The sequence below is a fragment of the Tetrahymena thermophila genome (genome assembly GCF_000189635.1).
Source record: "Tetrahymena thermophila SB210 genomic scaffold scf_8254085, whole genome shotgun sequence".
Classification (NCBI taxonomy): domain Eukaryota; phylum Ciliophora; class Oligohymenophorea; order Hymenostomatida; family Tetrahymenidae; genus Tetrahymena; species Tetrahymena thermophila.
In genome coordinates this window covers 93,079-113,721 of record NW_002476045.1, presented here as the reverse complement: position 1 = coordinate 113,721, position 20,643 = coordinate 93,079, and the positions used below count along the sequence as shown (strand labels likewise).

The window sequence follows — 20,643 nt, the reverse complement described above, 5'->3', positions numbered from 1 at the left end:
ATTAAAAAAGTAACAATTAAATTGGTGAATAAGGTTTATCAGGCTTAGGTATTGTTTTAGCAAATTGCTCTAATCTATCAAATTTGATACTTGGTATCAGGTAAAAATAATTTATTTGTTTTGTATTGTGGTATTTTTAGTATAAAAATTAATTTAAAGCTATGTTATTCTTTAATTTGTTTATTTTTTTTTGTTTGATTTATTTTTCTTTTTCTTTTTTATTGTAGTTGTGTTTTTCTTCTTCTTCTTCTATCCTTCTTAATTTAAATAATTCATTTCTTATTATTTCATATTTTTTCTTGATTTTTTTCCTTCTAAGTAACTAATAAATTATATATATTTTCTTCAATATTTAAAAAGTACAAATAATATTGATAATAAAGGAACATCAATCTTATTTTCTGCTTTAACAAATTGCACCAATCTCTCTAATTTGACACTTGATCTTGAGTAAAAAAGTTTATTTTTTTGATTGTGATATTTTTAGTTATAAAAATGTATTTAAAATAAGTTTACTCTTTTAATTAGTTTATTAGCTTTTATTTAATTTATTTACTTATTACCTTTTTTATTAATCTTGTTTTTTTTTATTCTATTTTTCTCAATTTAACCATTTTTTATTTACAAATTTTTCTTTTATTATTATTAATTCATTCATTTCTTCTAATTTTATATTTTTTCTCCATTTTTCCTTTTAAATAACTAATTAATAAAATATTATTTTTTCAATATTTAAAAAGTTAAAATTAAATTAGCGCTATCTGTGCATTAGATTTAGGTTCTGCTTTAGCAAATTGCACAAATCTCTCAAATTTGACACTTTTTCTTTGGTAAAAAAGTTTATTTGTTTTAGATTGTGAAATTTTTAGTTATAAAATTAATTTAAAACAACATAACTCATTTATTTTCCTATTTATCTTATACTTCCTTGCAGCTTTTCTTTTATTATTATGTTTTATGGCATAATTTGCTGCTTTTAACTTAAAACGAGCATTTATTTTAGCTATTTGTTTACTTTGCTGCATCTGACGATGAAGAATCATTCTCTGCTCTATTTTCTGAATTACTTGAATTGCTTTGATTACTTGAAGAGTGAGAATATTCCTAATCTTCCTTATCATCTTAATATGCATCAAGTGAAAAAGATGATGATAAGCTCGAAGAAGTTTCTGAAATATTTTTAATGATGGGTTTACACTTTACAGACCTTTTATTGTTTTTAGTATAACTATTTCTGAAGAGTAATCATCTTCTTCCATTTTTTATGATGAATTCTTTTTAAAGAATGTTTTATTTTATTCTGCTGTTACAATTAATTTAATTAATTAATTATTTAATAGTCCTGAAAGAATTTAATTACTATATTTCATAATAGGGGCTAGAAAATAATTTTAGAGAGTGGCTAAAAAAAATAAATGAGTTTAGGGCGCAAAAATTACAGTTACTACTGTATTAATATTCATGTAAAATGTAAAGAAAGAATAACTTCTATTTATCGAAAAATGAAATGTTAAATTTTTATCTTTTTATAAATTTTCTTATTTTCTTTAAGAATTAAAAAAGAAAATCAATAAGTTTAATTAGTTTGTTGATCATTTGATAAATAAGTTGATTAAAATTAAAATATTTATTCATTAAAAATGTAAAATGACAATAAATATGCAATACTTATATGATTAAATTTATGTAAAGCAACTAGCATTTTATGCGGGCTTTGAATTAATTAGTTACTTTTATAAAGATAAATCATGGATTTTGTTCTTCTTTTAAAAGTTTATTATAGCTAATAATAGCTTAAAACAAATAAAAATATTTGTTTTCAGTACAGTTGTTCTTTTCACAGTTTGGTTCTTATAAATTCATTTCTTAGCTAGAATTTGCTTCTTTGAGTTTACTTACCAGTTCAGAATAAGTATTTTTAGGTCTTTGGTTGTTTTAGATTTAACTATTAAAGTCAGTATAAATTGTTGTTTTTAGTTTAAAATCATTAGCAAAGTCAAATTTAACTTATGAGATTGTTTCCTATGAAGTAATAAATAGTTTTTTTCTATCTGTTTCTTCAATGTCATTTACTGAAATATAAGGGTTAATTAGTCCAACGAACCCAAATTAAAACAAAGGACGAGACATAGTTGCTATGTACAAAGCTTGTAGGCCTCCAAATCCTTCACCTGCAATTAATCTGTGGTAATGAGAAAATGGTACTTGGTAATGGCTCTCTATTTATGGAATAAGTTCTTAGTTAAAGAAGCTATAAAAGCTTGTATCTCTCAAGAATGCATCAGGTATTGATGGAATTGAAATAAGAATGAAATTTTCTATTTCTTACAACTTTTTGGCTAAGTTATCGTAAATCGATTAGATTTAATTTGTAGGGTTTTCTCTATCGTTGATGAAATATAGATATTAAATTTAAGTTTTCTTATTGAGGAATTAGGCAGGACTGAATATCACTTCATAAAAGATGCGTTTTGCTAGAATTTTCGAATTCAAAAATTTAATTTCCACTTTTAAATCACTATTTGAGTCTAGTATACAGCTTTAAGTCTTATAATCCTCATTATGATTTTGTTAACAATTTTTAACACATTTGCCATTTTCTAAAAAATAATCCTTATAACAAATTTAACAGAAGCTTTTAGAAATGCAAGAAAAGCAATTTTCTATTTAGCAACTAGAACATGTGTAAAGCTGCATTTCTTAAGTGTTTTTTCTTTCAATTCCATACTAAAAGTGATCTTCTGGACACTGCTTCATAGATTATGCTTAGTAATCACTAATGCAAGTACTTGATATATTTTTATAATTATTTGGGCAGTTGGCTAAACAAAAGCTAGAATAAACGAGTGTATTAATACTGCATGTCTTAAGCCATTCGCATGTAGAAATATCAAAGAAATACTCTTTTTTACGGTACTACTTTATGAATTCCTATCTGTTTAACTAACATTTTTCAATTTATTTGCTAAATAATCTCATGTCTTCTATTTCTTTTTTTAATTCCTCTTTTGCATGAGGGTACATCTCATCGCCATCGCGTCCTCTTAATTACCCACTTTCAATCTCACTTTGCTAAAAAGTCATGTAAATATTAAACAACAAATAACCCAAGAAAACAGCAAGTGCAATAATTCTGCACAATCTCTATTTGAAACCAAGTTTAGGTTGCTCTTCTACTTGATTTAAATCTATAACCTATCTATTTCTATTATCGATTCTTCTGGGCATCTATGCGCCATCAGCAGAAGCGTAAAATTATGAAATACCTTGGTTCTATTACTGGATATTACTATCTAATTGTTATTAAATGGATAAATTGCTATTTTTTTGAGATCCTGCATTCTAGTAGCTGCTAGTGACTTGCCCTTTAAAAGTGCCCCCTAAAAAATTTTAAGCTGGCTGAGTTTATTCATTATGCATAGTTTACTCAGATAGTCCATTTAAGCTCATGAAATCTATGGCATTATATTAGTGAGTATTGTTATCCTTATTAATAGATGTGTCGATATTTATCTGCTACAAATTCGAATCATCTACTTTGGATACGTCTTAGCTTTACATATTTTCATAAACTTTATTACTAATTGTCTTTTTCATTCTCTTTCTTCCATCTCTGCGTACTCTAGAAGAATCTGGTAAACTTGCCTCTGAATGTTAGGATTAGAACTCATCATTTTTTGAACTGCCTGATGTCTTATTATTTTCTACTTTTTAACTGTAGCTCTTCTTTAGAGTTACATTTGACATTTTTCCTGCTTCGCTGCTCTCGCCCTTTTTTTGTTCCTTCATAGCTATAAAAATTTGTTTCGCTATTTCTAAAATTCACTTTGTTCGCTAACAATCTCTTCCTTTTCTTCTGCTTCAAATAGATAATTATTTGATTTTTTACCGAATATTTTTTCAACTTACTATATTAATACATATAATTAATTAATTAAATTAATTCGAAAGAATAAAAGCAAGCATTTATCATGATATAAATAGAATAAATTGATTAATAAAGAAATTTATTAAGCAAATAATTTAAATTGTAAAAAAAAAAGAAAACATAAGTATGAAATGTTAATTAATTAATTCATTCATTTAAAACTTCAAATACATTAATAAATTATTATTTTTCGATTGGCTTTATAAAAACCAATCAGTATCAAGTTCTTAGTAATATTAAATGAATAATTTATTGTCTTTTGATTCTCTCACTTTAGAGGAGTGTTTATTTTAGTTTATTTCATAATTTATCTCTACTATTAATTACAATCTCTAACTATTTATTTTTAATATTTAATTCAGTAAAATAAACTTATTATTCAAAGCTAACAAATTTATATTTAATATAATATGAAGAGCCACTTTATTTATTAATCATATAAAATAGAAATGGTTTATTCCTAATTTTTAGAATTCATTGATAGAATAAAATACTATACTGTTTATCCTTATTAATAACATTCAAATTATAATTTTAAATTAAACTTCTTATTGAATATTCTTATTAAAAGTTGACTTAATAAAAAATTATGAATGACGCTTCATTAATAAATGAAGAATTACTGTAAATTAATTTTATAAAAAATATTTTTGGAAAGCTTTATGATAATTTAAACAAAAATAAAATCTGATACAAATCAATATAAAAATATAAATAAAATAAGTTATTTATGAATATCTTTATCAAATGATTTTATTTCCAGTAATACATTAGAATATTCTTTAATCTAAAATATTAATTTCTTATTTGGATTAACATTTTTTTAAAAACTTTAAAATGTATTTACTTTATAATTCTTCAGAATCTAAAATATTTTATTATTTTTCTAGGTAGTTTATTTTCGATTTTATTTCTACTTTAATAAAATAAAAGAAATCAGATTGCATTTGATAAAGAATTATTAAAAATAAATACCTGTTTTACTTTAGTTAATTTGTGAGCTATCCTACGCCTATAAGAACAATGAAGAATATCCAACTAACTTTAATGTAGCCAATTAATCTTTTGTAAGCAAAAGCATTATTGCTTTTTTGATAAACAGTATATCTTTATAAAGTTCAAAAATCTCCAAACTTTGAGTCATGCGCTTTTCAATTTTATCACTTATGAATTTTGAAAAACTATTTGATAGCTCATATTTATTTTTTCTAAACAAATACCTTATCTTAGATAAAAGAGACTTGCATGTATTTCTATAAATAAAAATAAGATGATAAAAAAGATTTAAATAAATTTAATTTACTTTGAATTTTAAATAATCTAGCGAGATTTCTACAATATGTTTACATCTGAAATTGCTTTTAACTTTTATGTGTAATAATCAAAGTTATTTTTAGAATTAGGATTAAATGATGAGAATTTATCAATTGTTTGTGAATTTTTATAATTTGATTTTAAATTATTTGGAGATGCATTATTTTAAGATTAGTAAATATTTTGATCTATAATAATCTCTGATTCTTCTTTATTCACTCCTGTAGAACTATAAAACTTTTATTGGATTGGTTTTTATTCAAAAGGCGTAAAACTCTATTAATTTAAGTTCTACATGAAAAATGTTTGAGACTCTTCTTACTTAATTGATTAATCAACAACTGTATTTTATTTTTGGTTTTAAATATTATTAAAATTGAATTTATTATTTCTTTCTTTTTTATTTTAACTTTAGACTATTTCGAAAGATTATGTTTCATTATTTACCTGTTTGCTTTGTATTTGCGATTTCATTATCTATGTTTGAAATTTAGGAATATTTTTTATGCTCGTATTCTCAGGTTAGTCAATGATTGATTCTTCGAAATATTCTTTTTAAGTTGTCTATTTTTTTACTATTTAAGTTTGCTAGAAATGAGGCTTATTTGAAGTAAAAAGCTTATTGTTTCTTAATATTTACTCGTATGTATCTTAAAACATATTTTATAAAAACACTAAGAAAAAGTCTTGCAAAATGAGTTTTTATGAGAAGTATTTACAGAATACTCCTACTGTCATCAATGTGGCAAATGTGCTATTTACTAAAGCTAAAACTTCAGGGAAAGTAGGAAATTAGATTTAAAAGACTTGAATTATTTCATCCATTTTTAAAGTAAGTTCAATGTAAGGGTTTTAATTGTTTGGTTGATTAAATGTTTGACTTTCCTAGTTATATTATATAGGACCAGAGTAAACAGATTCAGATTAAATTATAAATCCTTTATTTACTGTTGTAGTTTATTATTCAGCTTTGTATGTAGTAATAGAGTATTGATTTGATGCAGGATATATGATAGAATTTCTGTAATTCACTTAGCTGCTTTAAGAAGTTATGTTGTATTAGGTCACATAGAACTTTAAACTCATTTCTGCATAAGACGAATCAAGAAAGTTATCGATATCTGTTTACTATGCACAATTACTTGGAATTGTAGTTTTAAACCCATCTAATGCATTGCATCCATAAACCAATATCATCAGCGAGTAGTAATTTCTATCCTAAAAGTTGCTTAGCATAGTTTTCTAAGGTATGCTTGACAAATCTAAGCAGTTATAGTCACTAAGTTGGGGATTTGAGCACTTAATGATGTTTAATTATGTGAAATTAGTTTATTACTTGTAAGATTATATAAAATAAGCCTAGTAAACCAGATATGTTTAATTAGACAAAGCTTAATATTCATCTATTGTTAAGCTTTGATTATAGGTGAATTTGAACGAAATCAAGTCTTCGTGAAGATCAATTTGTGTTTATTAATTTGTGATGAAGCTCTGAGATCTAAACTTTGGGTCAATCTAGTTGTCAAAGTATTGTTTAATTTGATAAATGAAGTATGCTAGTACGCTTGATATAATTAAGGCCGATAAAAAAGAGCCTATAAAGCTTCCTTTTTTATCATTTTTATTTTTAAAGTAAAATGAAAATGGCTACTTGAATAGGTCAATCTAAGTGAAATCCATATACTATTTATTAGTTTAACTTTGTAAGCACTATAAATAAATCAAATCTTTTTATATTTTGTTATTACTTATTACTAGATTTAATTAATCTAAATGAAGATATATATAAACAAATATTTAATTTAATTTTAAGAACGAACCACTTTTTATACCAAAGTGTATTTTTATTGCTTATATAGTTATTATATATACTTTTAAACAAATATTCAGGCTCTAAAAATATTCCTAATATTTTGTTAAGATATTTTACTCTTCTACGAATTCAATCAATCTTCTATAAAGCAAACTTACATAGCAAGAATTTTTTCATATATATTAAATATAATAAAAGAGACGGCATAATTAGCTGCTTGACATATTTTCTTAGCCTTATATTCTTTAAAATTTTTTTAATTATTTTTTTCTTAACTAAAATATTAATAAATTTCTTCTTAGATAACTAAATTATTTCTAAAAAGAAAATAAATAAATTCATGTTAGATTTTTCCATTTTTCATCTGATAAAAGCAATTGAGATATTTTATTATTAATTAATTAACTAACTAAAATATTTAAATTTCAAATAAATATTTAATTAAATTTTAAGAACATTCATTAAAATCTAAAAGTAAATCTATAAAATATTTTTAAAAAATTGTTGATATTAAAAGTTTTTCTTAAAATTATAAATTTTAATAAAGATATTTACTTAATATTATATCTACTAAAAAACAAGTAATATTATTAAAAATTTAATTAAATTAGAATTAATTATGTTTTTTAATATAAAATTCTATTTTTTTATTTTAAATATTTTTTTTAACAGATTAATCAGAAAATTTTTTAATAAAGGAGGGATAATTTAATTAATGAAATATGAATTTAATTGAATATTAAATTTACAAAAGATTTACTTTATTTGAAAAAATATTTTATTTAATTAAACCTTTTCCTACCTAAAATTATATTTAATTTATTTATTAATTAATAAATTAACTAATTATATATTTTATCAGCTTGTTAAATAAAATTTGATTAAGCGATTTATTTTGTTTTATTTAATAATAATTTATCTCTTTAAAATGATAGTCAGTCACAAACATAAATAAATACATATTAAAAATATCTACATTAAATATTTGATGGAATAATAAAAGGTACTAAAAATAAATAGTCATATTTCAAGATTTTAATTGGGTGTAACACTATTTTATACTTTCTCTATTTATTATAAACTTATTTCAACTTCTTCATTTTACCCTTTATTTAAATTAGTAGATTCTTCATCATCTTTATTAGCTTCTTCTTATTATTTGTTATTACCTAACTTATAAGCATTTTTACAAGACAAAAAATCAGTATGATGAGATTTCAACTTTAAAAGGTTTTCTTCAAATCTTTTTCTCGCTTAATAGTCGGGATTTAATTCATATATTTCCACTAAGTCATAATTTTCATCACCGAATTTCTTCTTGTGATTCATTTTGTTTTTTAACCTATCTATATTAACCCATCCCACAAAAGCACTTGCTAGTATCATACCAAATATCAATATTCCCCAGGGTTGGCGCCTTTGTTTACCATTAGGAGACTGGGAACTATCATTTTATTCTTGACTATTAAAAAATTCCTATAAATCTATTTCTATATTTAAATTACTCTTTGCACAGTTGATTGAAAATTCTACTAAATCTTTCATAAGCTAGCTCTAAAAAGAAGATGGATTGTAACATTATTAAAAACATTGCAAGTAGGGAACTTGCAACTCTTGCTCTTAAGGCTAAGAATCTATTAATAAACAGCAATTTGAATTAGATTTAAGGCAGCTATAAAAATCCTATATCTCTTAATTAATTATATTTGATTAAACATCATCTATATCCTCTTATCTATAAACGTATCCATTTAAATCATCAATTAAATCATCTTCTATTTATTTTAACTACTCTTTCATTTTTTTAGAAAATCCAAATCTTTTTTGGCAATCCCTAAACTATATTAAATCTCCTATGACTAAGTGAATGCAGCTAAACGCTATTATGTATATTCCTGCATTTTTAATCATTCTCTACTAAATATTATTTTATTTTGCTACTTTTTAAACTCTATAATTACTGAAATCTTTCTTTATTTTAAATTATGATAATTACAAATCTATTAAAAGCAAAACAAATTTTTTTAAGTAAAAAATAAGTTTTTCAACTAATTCGTAAATTTTAATTTGAAAAACGCAAGAAAATTATGCATTATATAATATTAACTCAAAAGATTTTGTGAAGGAATTTATAAATTAAAGCCATTACATATTCTAGTTTTGTTTTTTTCCAAAAAATTTATGTTATAAAGAAATTAGATGAGAATGAATAAGTTAAAACTTAAAGACAAATATAAACAGTGACTTATAAAATATTATAAATTCTAAACTTAATGTATTCTTTTATTTTAATTTAAATAAAAATTTAATATTAAAATTTAAATTTATTTTATTTAAAATTTAAAGAATAGAAAATTTTTTAACAGTAAATGAATGATCTATTGATTGAAAGAGTACCTTATATAAAATATTAAAGTAATCAACCACTAAAATAAATATAATTAATTTAGTTATAAATAATAAGTAAGATAAATGATATATAAAATATATTGATATTAAAATATATTATAGTAAACTATTGGGTTCATCGATGTGATTGATGTATTTATTTATTTATTTATTTATAATTTCAGCAAACAAATAAATTGTCATTCAAGCTTCTCTTCAAATACCTGAGAAACATGCTCTCTCATATATTTGAGGCCATTTGGGTAATTAAGACAACGATATTTATGGATTGGGTATTGATTTTCTTTATCTGCGTGATTATTTTCTTTGTTACTATTATCATTTTTAGGGATATTTTAACTTTTAGCAGGATTGAGCTCATTTTTGTCCAATTATTTTTAAAACATAAAAGTTGCATTGCTAATTAAATGATTTTTCATTTAGAATTATCTTTGTCTTTTTTAATCTTCTGTTAATTGAGAGAATTAGTTGAAATCCAAAAATTAGTTTTTACAGATTTCTGATGCAAATCTACTAACGAATCTGCTAGACGGCATTTTGTTTTCGTTTTCTTAAATAGGCTGCAAGACTTAATTGTTGTATTCGTACAAAGTCTTTTTCTTATTTGAAAGATGTTTCGTATTTCCTGTATTTCTATTTATTTTCAAGCTCTCTAAAGTTTTATTGCTTTCTTCTGTGTTATGGAATGAATATCTTTCACTACCTCTGAATTAGAAAATGTTTTACTATTAATTATTAAAGGAAGGTGTCATAATGACTGTATTTTAATTTTCAAATTAAAACACTTCTGAATCATTATCTTTCTTTTGATTGGCTTCTTCTTAGCCACTCAAGACTTCTTCTTACTATTAATCTATTTTGTTTTACAATTAAGTGATATTTTAATTATCGAAGTGCTCAAATTCTTTTCCATTCACTTTATTTGTGTTTTTAGAAATATCTTACGAGCTGCTACAATTCGCAATATTATTTAGGTTATTAAATTTATTTAATTCCAACTGCAAGTTAGTTTGATTTTCTAAGGAACTTGATATATCTTTAATTAATTCTTTTAAAGTGTTATTTTGATTTCTCGTTTAATCTACTTTAATAATTTCTTAATTAATACTAACATTATCACTGCTTTGCTATTTTTGTAAATTATTTTAATCATTTTTATTATTAAGGCTATCCATTTAAACAGATTGACTATCTGATCCATTTTGTTAATACTGCTACGATAATAGCTTTTATCTAATTATAATGTAAAATTATATTAAAAATAAATACAACAAATTTCAAATTTAAATTATAATGCTTCTATTAAAACTTTAAAAGGATTTTATTTTTCATGTTTTTTATCAAAATCAATTTCCATTTAGATAATTAATTTTAAAGTATTTTCTCACTTTGGTTTAATTGCTTATTTTTATTTTTTTCTTTTTCTTTTTAAAAATTTCATTAAAATTTCAAATTTCTAAGGAATATCTTTAGTTATTTGTTGATAGACTGATATTAGTCTTGGATTTTAATTAGATCTATTTATAAATTTTCTAAAATACTAAATTTTCATATAAATAACTTAACTTAAAGACTTTCTTCAAATTTTCAGTTGAAGAATATCAAAAAAAGTAAATTATTTATTGTTATATCTATGAGTTGAAATATTTGCAAAATTATTTATACCATTTTAATATTAATATTATTGATTTAGATTATTTCTATTTTTAATTAGAAATATTGGTTAAGTGACTTGAATTTGCTTTAAATATTTCATTTATTAAGAGTGTGTTCTATAACTTTAGCGCTATTAAAATAATCAAAAAGCTAGTAAAAATCTTAAGGATTTAAAGTATTTTTATTGGTGTTAATTTAAATGTGGTTAATTTTTGCTATTTTTTTGCTAAAAATTAAGTCGATGCTAAAATATTGACAACTTTATAAAAAAATATTTAGAATTTGATCATATTTTTTGTAGATGTAGAATTTATCATTTAATGATGTAGAAATTTTGATTTAAAAATTAAAAAGTTTACCTTTTTAAACGATGATAAATGTGTCTAATAAGAAAGATAATCCCTAACGCGATAATAAATCCACAAATTCCCATAATAACTAAAACAATTATATTAATGACATTTTTAGCTTCATCTAAATTTTAGTTAAGAATATCTTCATTTTAGCCAATTTATTCATTTTGTTTAGATTCATTTGATTGCAATTTCCTCAGAAATTACCCTTACAAAATAAAGTCCATATTTATCTTACAGGAAGTAAAAGCTTTCAAAATAATTTATTTTGCTTACTTAAATATTCTGATAGCGCTTGTAATTAAATTGATTTTATTCTATTTTTAAGTTTGTAAAGAAACTTTGAAGCGTTTGGCTAAATAATTAATTATTTAATTACTAATTTACTTTTTGAATTTTAAATCAATAAAAAAATAGATAGATAGAACCTATTTATTTCAAATCAAATTTTGCTTAGTTTAACGAATCAATTAAAATAGCTTTTAAGAACTCTAAAAATTGTGATTAAAAATCAATATAATTAATTATTCTTATTAACATTTCAATTATCTAGTTTTTTAAGCTAATTCAAATAAGTGATTTGTAAACATTAACAATAATTTCGAAATAATTAAAATGAATTCAATAGTTAGTTATATAGTAGCTTATAAATTATATGCATCCCTACTTTAAAAATTTTAAACGAATAATGAGTAAAATTAAAAATTTGAAAATATAAAATAATTTAAAAATAAATTAGGTGCTGAATTTGTAATTAATAAAGCATGATATTTATTTATTTAATACTTAAAATAAATTAATTTTTAGATCAACAAATAATTCTTATTTTTGTTTTATAAAATACTTTTATTAATTAAATGCTATAATTTTGTATTAATTTTAAAGTAAATAGCTGTTGTTTATTAGATAGTTTTTAGTCTTTATTTTAATTTAAATAATTTTAAGTCTCATATTGTAATTATTTTAATTTTCAAAAATGAATGACTCATTTTTGATAGAAAGTGTCAAAAGTTAGAAATGAATTTATTTTTGATATTAACATTGACAATACTTTTAACATCACTTTCGTCGACTAAATAGTATTTATCTTATTAAGACTGAATAGAAACTATGTATTTTGAGTTTTCTATATGAGATATGTTTAAAATTGGTAGGAAAATAACATGAGTCTATGTATTGAATGTATATCTACAGAAAGTAGTATTTGTATATTTTTAATACAAATCTCTTTTATTTTCATATTAGTGCCTGTCCACTGTGATCAAGAGAGAGTAAATTTTTGGTTTTAAATCCTACTAAATTTTATTTATTAATTACTACTAACTGTTCATTCTTTAAACATCAGGTAAATCCAATATCCTTAGAACCTAGTTTTATAGTTCTCTTGCTTATTGCTCTATCTAAAATAACGATTGTTCCTGAGGGAAGTCTCTAAGTTTTCTAAAAATTCTGTTTCCGTCTATTTCATCAACTTATTTTACATAGTAGCTCTCGCCAAATAAAGCCTATGCTATATTTTCTGCGATGTTTTACACTCTATTATACATGTTGATGTTTGGCAAGAATAAATACTTTTAGAAAGGCACTTATCCATCTTAAGCAAATAAAAGATCTCTCCTTGAATTGAAAAAATTATCTCTAACTAAAAAATTTTCTCCATTTTAGTAAAGCTGACCCTCTAATCGTATTTTAACATCCAATTAAATATTAAAATTTCTGCATAAATAACCAAAATTTTAGTCATCTTTTTCAATAACTAAAGGTGAATCCACATTAACATTTTTTATTGTTAACAACAATGGAACTAAAGGCATTTAGTTCAGCAAATCTATAAAATCACTTTCAGTGTATGTGTCATAAAGTTCAAAGTTAATTAAATTCTTCTATTACCTAAATAAAAAAAAAAACTAATTCATTTTTTATCTAAAAATTATTTCATTTCAAATTAAAAAAAACAACTTTAAAATTTTGCAATAATTTATTATAAATTTTAATCAAAAATGTAATTAAAACTAAAATGACGATGTTATTTTTGCATGTTTGTTTTTATTTAGAATGAGTTTTAAAGAAAGAAAAAAGAAGAATAGAGCATTAAATAAATTCTAATGAAGTTATGATAAAAGTTTATTATTACAAGAGCAATCTTTAAATGAGAGGTTTTTGTTTGTCTCTTTCTGCTTATTCTTTGTCATATTTTTGAGAAGAGTCGTTGCTTAGAGAGAATGATTTTTTTTATTCATCATAATAAATAGTCAATTCTTTTTATCTTTTGTATGTTTTTAACTGATATTCTATGACTAATTTACCTCCTATTAAGACATTAGATTGTATTAGCTTCATGAAAAGAGACTTCAAGAAATCAGGATTAGACAAATCAATATTAAGAGAAAGGTTTTTTTCAAAGACTTAGTCAATTATCTTCTCTTTGAAAAAACTAGTTAAATCTTCCAAACCATTAGCGTATTAGTAAACTACCTACATTATAAATATTTAATTTTTGTACTTTGATCATTAGAAAAAATAAATAGATGAATTTCTTGAATAAAACATGTTATTTTAAAGATTTACTAAATTTATTAATAAATTAGGAAAGAAAATTGTTTGTTTGTTTTTACTTTATTTATTTGAGACACAGCTTTAGACTTGAAATAATTTTCTAAGATCATAATCTAATGAGATGGGAAATAATACTGCATTCTTTCATAGAGAGATATTAAGAAGGATTTAACTGTAACATCTGAGATATCAAAATCACTGCTTCTTCTCTCAAAGAAATTTAGATATCTATTAGAATTTTATTAAATGTTTGTTAAATCAATAAAAATAGTTTTTACTTAAAAATCAAAGAGGCTTTTGTCAAAAACTATTCTTGAGAATAAATAATACAAATTAGGAAAAGATCTAAAATGTAGAACTAATTGTCCAAAGTGACTAACTGTTAAACCAAATCTCTTTTTTCCTATCTTGACAATTCAGTTGGAAATAATTTATCAACAAAACTATAAGCGTTGTCATTCGGGATGTAAGAATTGATTTTCCACTAAGTAAACATATTACAATTGCAAGTATCGAATTTTGACTTATATTCAGAAATATTTAATTCTGAATAGAATTTTTCATTAGAATACATCGGAGAAAATACCTGAGCCTCCACCTAATTTGAATTCTAAATTAAAAAATAATCTTTAATATTTAATTATCATAAAAGCAAAAAAAGATTCATTTTACCTCTTCTTTTTAAATGTAATTCACAATATATTGCTGATTTTTTTGATCTTCTGTTATTTTCTATTCGCATTAGTAAGAATATTAAAATAAATGTTTAATTAATTTTCTCTCTCCAATTTAAATTAAAAGTAATAAAATAAATTTTATTTAATTTTCTGTAAAAATTATCTCTAGTTAAAAATCAATTTAATTTTAATTTCTTTAAAGCTAATAAAAATATTAAATTAAGTTTTGAAATTATTTAATTATTTTTTAATAAAAACTTTGAACTTTAAATTAGCTAATTTAAAATATAAGATTCTAAAATAATTTTGAGAATCAAATTAAAATAAATTGAGAGATAAATTTGAAAAAAAAATATTTGATGAAATTAATTGTAAATTTTTAAGAATAAATAAATACTTTTCCTAGATTTTTGAAGTAGGGAAAAGCAACTCTTTAGCTTTTAGTATAATTTAAGTTGTAAGTGTTGCATGTTTGTATGAGAACGCTGCATTCTAAGAAATAACCTTCAGGCTTGAAGAGAATATTTGATTTTAAGATGACTTATTCTTCCATTAATACATTTAATTTAATTGCTTAATCGAAGAATAAGTTATCTAGCAAAATGAATCCTTCATACTTAATACCTTGTTCTTCAATGATAATTTTTAAAACACCTAGTTATTTTAACTAAATTTAATTTGATTTAAAATAATTAATTATTGCATATAAAAAAGCTACATAAACGCATTCTTAGTTTAAATCGAATTCTAAATAATCTTTGACTTGAAATTCTTAATTCAAATATTAAATAGTTATATCATTTTGATCTAATAGCACTTCTGAAAAACCATGAATAACTAAGTGCAATTTTTGAGGCTAATTAGTTAATATTTGATACAAAGGTTAGCAATCTAATTTCTTCTGGCTTTGTTTTTTCTTCATTATATACTATAATCGAATAAAAATTCAATCAATCAATCAATTATTTCAAATTAAAAAATATTTTTGTTTAAAAAAATTAAAAATTTAATTTTAATTTTAAAAAAAGAAAGAAAAAATTTATTTCATTTGCAAATATTTATTGAATTAACATTTATTAATTTAATTATTTATTTTATTGAAATATTCAAGCAAATATTTATTGGATAAACATTTGTTAATTTAATTATTTATTTTATTTGTAAATATTCAAATAAATATTTATTGGATTAGAATTTGTTAAATTAGTTATTTATTTATTGAAATATTCAAAAAATTATTTATTGGATTAGCGTTTGCTAATTTAATTATTTGTTTATTGAAATATTAAAACAAATATTTATCAGATTAACATTTATTATTTATTTATTGAAATATTCAAACAAATATTTATTGGATTAACATTTGTTAATTTAATTATTTATTTGTAAATATTCAAAAAAATATTTATTGGATTAGCATTTGCTAAATTAATTATTTATTTATTGAAATATTCAAAAAGTTATTTATTGGATTAGCATTTGCTAATTTAATTATTTGTTTATTGAAATATTAAAACAAATATTTATCAGATTAACATTTATTATTTATTTATTGAAATATTCAAACAAATATTTATTGGATTAATAATTTTTAAATTAATTTAATTATTTATTTTATTTGTAAATATTCAAACAAATATTTATTGGATTAACATTTGTTTATTTAATTTTTTATTTTAATATTCAAACAAATATTGATTGGATTAGCAATTTTTAATTTAATTTTTTATTTATTGAAAAATTCAAAAAATTATTTATCATGCATGTATGCATGAAATCAATCAATTAATCATTCATTTAATTATAAAATTTGTTGTTTCTCAAAATAAAATATTAATTAATTTATTTATTTTTATAATTTAAATTATTCATTCTTGATTTAATTTTTAACTAAAGTTAAATTTATTTTTTGAAAAAATGTTTATAATTTACTTTGAATTCAGATTCTAAGGTTTCGTACATCAAAAAATACTTAGAGAAACATATTTCTCTTAGCTTTGAGAGGTATTGATCTTCAAATAAAGTGTTAGAGACACTATACTTAGAATAGAATCCTTTCATAACACTCTCTTGAATGAGTAGTTTTTCTATTAGATGTTCATCCTAGTATCTTTATGATTCATAATTTTCTTCACCTTCACCATCTTATTCAAAGCATTTTTATAGAAAAAGCTTGTCTATCCACTCATAAACGGTGTCTATGAATTCAGATATGTTCGTTTCGAATGAGCAATAATTCTGTTTGTTTTTTGTATTTTTTTAAGTAAATAAATCTTATAAAAAGGAAATAAAATTCAACCTTAATGAGTAAAAGGACATCATCAACAGTTTTAGCTTGTTTAAGAGTGTTTTTTAGCTTGAGCAAGATTGTCATAGCAATGGAAATTAGAATCCATCTTGGCTTTATCTTATCTCTTGAAATTTCTAGAAAAATAATGTCCCAAACCCTGTACAAAAGCTCTCTAGATAAAACATTCGCATAAAGAGAGAAAAATGATTTTTCAAAGAGGAAGTCAGTATTGATGTAAAGAGAATCAAGGTGATCCCATAAATCTTTTATATGGATTTTGAAGCAATAATTTAGAACAAAAAGGTCGTCTACAATGTGCTTTCCTCTATACTTTGAGCTAATGTAATACTTCAATACATGCTTATAAAAAGAGTAAAGTGTCCAAAAAACATTAGACAAAAATTTGCCCTCTTTCTAATCCTAATTGCTCTTGCAAGTTTAATTTAAAGTAATCAATTTATCAATTATATCAATTAATCCTTAATGATAATTTATTTAAGGAATTATTTGATATTCTTAATAGTCAGCTTCTTCAACAGTCTAGCTATTTTGTTACTCCCTCTAATACTTTTTTTCTTAGTTGAAGGTATAAATAAAAATTATATCCTTAATCACTTGAGCTATTAAGTTGAATCTCTCAAATAATACTCCTACATCAATCAAATCTTACTCAAACCTTCTATTTAAATCATAAAGCATCTGAGGTGTTACATGAATACAATGAAAATGGCCTTATTTTTTAATTCAAAACATAAATAATTTCTCCCAAAATAAATTATTGTTGAAATTTTATTTCAATTAACCAACTGCTTTTTTAGCTTTTTGTTTTCATGTAATAATTATTTTTCAAGAATAAAATTCAGCTATAAATTATTTTTTATTTCTAAATTAATTATTTATTTTTGAAGAATAAAATCCAGTTATAAATTATTTTAAAAGTGGTTTTTAGAGTAAATTTAATATAAAATTTTTTTTATTTTGAAGTAGTTTTTTAGATTAAAATTAACCAACTTCTCTTTCTTTTAGCTTTTTCTTTTCATGTAATAATAATTTTTTAGAATAAAATTCAGTTATAAATTATTTTTTATTTATAAATTAATTATTTATTTTTGAAGAATAAAATCCAGCTCTTAATTATTTTAAGATTTAGAAGTGGTTTTTAGAATAAATTTAATATAAAAAAATTTTTTATTTTGAAGGAGTTTTTTAGATTAAAATTAACACCTGCTCTTTCTTTAAGCTTTTTCTTTTCATGTAATGATTATTTATTTATTTGAATAATTAATTATTTATTTTTCCAAGAATAAAATTCAGCTATAAATTATTTTAAGATTTAGAAGTGGTTTTTAGAATAAATTTAATTTAAAAAAATGTTTTATTTTGAAGTGGTTTTTCAATTAAAATTAATATGAAAAATTTTGAATTTGTTACAAATGGTAGAGATAATGCTATAAACGAAGTCTTTGTTTTCTTGGACATATCTCTGTTCAATTTATTCATAATCATTACCATATTACTAGGTCAATGCCTGCTTTAATTTTTGGTATTCTTTGAGAAGCTCAATTTTGTGATAGTTTTAGACTAATTATTTATATTATTTTCCTATTTTTTCGTTTAATAAAGCAAACTCATTCCAAGTCTAGAACCTATATTTTATTGAGATTCCAATTTTCTCACTTATCTTTTACAAGTCTTGCAAATAAGCTTACTTTATTTAAAAATAATTAATTTATTTATTAATTAAAATAAGTAAAAGTTTAATCATTTGTTTTATTTATTTATTTACCTTGTTTGATTCAACAATATCTTTAAAGTTTTGTTAGAAATTCTACCAAAAATAATTTTATATTTTAAAATAGTAAGTCATAACCTTAGTCATTTAACTAACATACATAAATTAGTAAAATGTTCTGATGTTAGCATAGTATTCCTAAAATTATTTTTCATTATTAGCATTGGAGTCATTTCCTTAGTTCAATATTCTGTGGTAATCGTTTTCTATTACTTAATACTAGAATAAAAATTATATATGCTTAATATGTTGAATTAAATTTGATTAAATTTACTTTATAAAAACCTTAAAAGTTCCACTCGTAATTAAATTCAGACAGCAGCTTATAAACTAACAAAATTTAATTCGGTTAAAAATATGGATAATAAAAAGAATCTCTGTATAATGGACATTTTAATGATATATCATCTTTTATTTTATTTTGAATATAATCAAAGTAAGATCCAACTTGTTTTCTGTAAATAACCACATGCAAAAATCCATAATGATAAATTTCTCTATCCAACGGATCATTTAGATAGCGGAAAAGCCAAAAATCTTTTCCTTAATTCTTCTTGAAATCTTCTTCTGATCTATTCAAATTATTGATTAAATTAATTTACAAATATTCAATAGAATTAAATCAATATAAATGCTTCAAAGCGGAAAAACTAATTTAAAAAAAAAATGTACTCTTATAGAAGCTTATACATTTAAATGTTATCCCAACTTTCTTCTTTCTTTTATTCATAAGAACAAATGTCAAGGACCAAATCATTTATACTATTTTGGTTCAGGTTTAAAGGCTCTTAATCAATTAAAACATATCTCGATATCGCTTTGTTTTGCTTGATCAATCTCAAATTTTAATAAAATTTCTTGCCATCTTGCTAAAATTTGAGAGAGAGCTTTCTCTAGATATTCGGTTATTGATTTTTAAAAAGAATTTCAAGCTCTAAAACTTGTAAAACACAATCAGTATAGCTAAAAACATCTTATTTTGTCTGTGTAATCTGAATCTATGGTAAATTGAATTAAATTTGAATCTCCTAAACTTTTGGTTGATTGTTTTTCATTTAAATTTTTTTTGTTATTTTTTATTAAAATCAAATAATTTCTATCTAAATTTTAGACAATCCTGCTGTTATTTCTTATTTATTCTATTTTAAAATTAGAATTTTAATTGATTTATTTTAGTAGTGTTAAAACTCTACTTGTTAATATTCTATCTTTTTAAATTATTATTAATTTGTTTTATCTTGTGTCTTACGTACGTATTTTTTGTGTGATTATAAATAAATAAATTAGTTAATTAATTTATTAATTAATTATCAACGGATTTGATTTTTAAATATCAAAAATATCTATTGATTGCTAATTTTGCAGCTCTCTAAGATTTCTTTTAAATTCAAAAAAGTAATGAATGGAGTGTTCAAAGTATCTTTAGATTTTATTTTAAAATTTCAATTAAATTAAACAAACTTCAAAAAAATAAACAAATTTAATGATATGTTAACAAATAATTCATAAAATAATTAATTATTTATTCAATAAGAGAAATGATAAAATTTATAGAATCACTCAAATTTAATTGAACATTATTTAATAGTTTATTCACTATATTCGAGAATGCTTGTTAAATAAAAATTATTTTCTTTTAGTAATATTCTTGAAAATAAATCATTTATAAATTAAATAATAAAAAATATATATATAAATTAATGATATATTTGTTTGTTTATATGTTATAATTATTAAAAAATATGAACAAAAATAATAATTTAAATTTTATTTAATTACATTTTACTATAAAATTATTTTTGTAATTTTATTCTTCAAAATAAATAATTAATTATTTAAATTTGAAATAATAAAT

The 20,643-nt window shown here is 21.7% G+C and overlaps 5 protein-coding genes across 5 annotated transcripts; all 5 read right to left on the bottom strand. All coding sequences in view use genetic code 6, as the record gives it.

Moving 5' to 3' along the window:
- Nucleotides 1–1,746: 1,746 nt before the first annotated feature.
- On the bottom strand, nt 1,747–3,789 carry TTHERM_01042010 (carbohydrate esterase family 1 protein; the record flags this gene model as incomplete). The annotated part of the gene is made up of 1 exon (XM_001026006.3): nt 1,747–3,789. One exon carries the CDS (start codon nt 3,787–3,789, stop codon nt 1,747–1,749), a length of 2,043 nt encoding a protein of 680 aa, XP_001026006.1.
- An 882-nt stretch (nt 3,790–4,671) lies between these two features.
- Nucleotides 4,672–6,973, bottom strand: TTHERM_01042000 (AMP-binding enzyme family protein; the record flags this gene model as incomplete). Its single annotated transcript, XM_001026005.4, has 3 exons — nt 5,232–6,973; nt 4,904–5,181; nt 4,672–4,841 (listed from the first exon to the last, which is right to left on the bottom strand). The coding sequence occupies exons 1-3, from the start codon at nt 6,920–6,922 to the stop codon at nt 4,672–4,674; spliced, it is 2,139 nt and encodes a 712-aa protein (XP_001026005.4). The 5' UTR covers nt 6,923–6,973.
- A 1,102-nt stretch (nt 6,974–8,075) lies between these two features.
- TTHERM_001041999 (transmembrane protein, putative) lies at nt 8,076–8,646 on the bottom strand (the record flags this gene model as incomplete). Its single annotated transcript, XM_012800566.1, has 2 exons — nt 8,076–8,517; nt 8,561–8,646. 2 exons carry the CDS (start codon nt 8,644–8,646, stop codon nt 8,076–8,078), a joined length of 528 nt encoding a protein of 175 aa, XP_012656020.1.
- Nucleotides 8,647–9,643: 997 nt separating this feature from the next.
- TTHERM_001041998 (transmembrane protein, putative) lies at nt 9,644–11,886 on the bottom strand (the record flags this gene model as incomplete). Its single annotated transcript, XM_012800565.1, has 2 exons — nt 11,480–11,886; nt 9,644–10,697 (listed from the first exon to the last, which is right to left on the bottom strand). Exons 1-2 carry the CDS (start codon nt 11,698–11,700, stop codon nt 9,644–9,646), a joined length of 1,275 nt encoding a protein of 424 aa, XP_012656019.1. The 5' UTR covers nt 11,701–11,886.
- Nucleotides 11,887–12,477: 591 nt separating this feature from the next.
- On the bottom strand, nt 12,478–19,843 carry TTHERM_001041997 (hypothetical protein; the record flags this gene model as incomplete). The annotated part of the gene is made up of 13 exons (XM_012800564.1): nt 12,478–13,363; nt 13,608–13,948; nt 14,089–14,257; nt 14,308–14,639; nt 14,702–14,761; nt 15,104–15,373; nt 15,425–15,634; nt 16,639–16,944; nt 17,006–17,727; nt 18,428–18,704; nt 18,783–19,007; nt 19,063–19,360; nt 19,461–19,843. 13 exons carry the CDS (start codon nt 19,841–19,843, stop codon nt 12,478–12,480), a joined length of 4,479 nt encoding a protein of 1,492 aa, XP_012656018.1.
- Nucleotides 19,844–20,643: the final 800 nt, after the last annotated feature.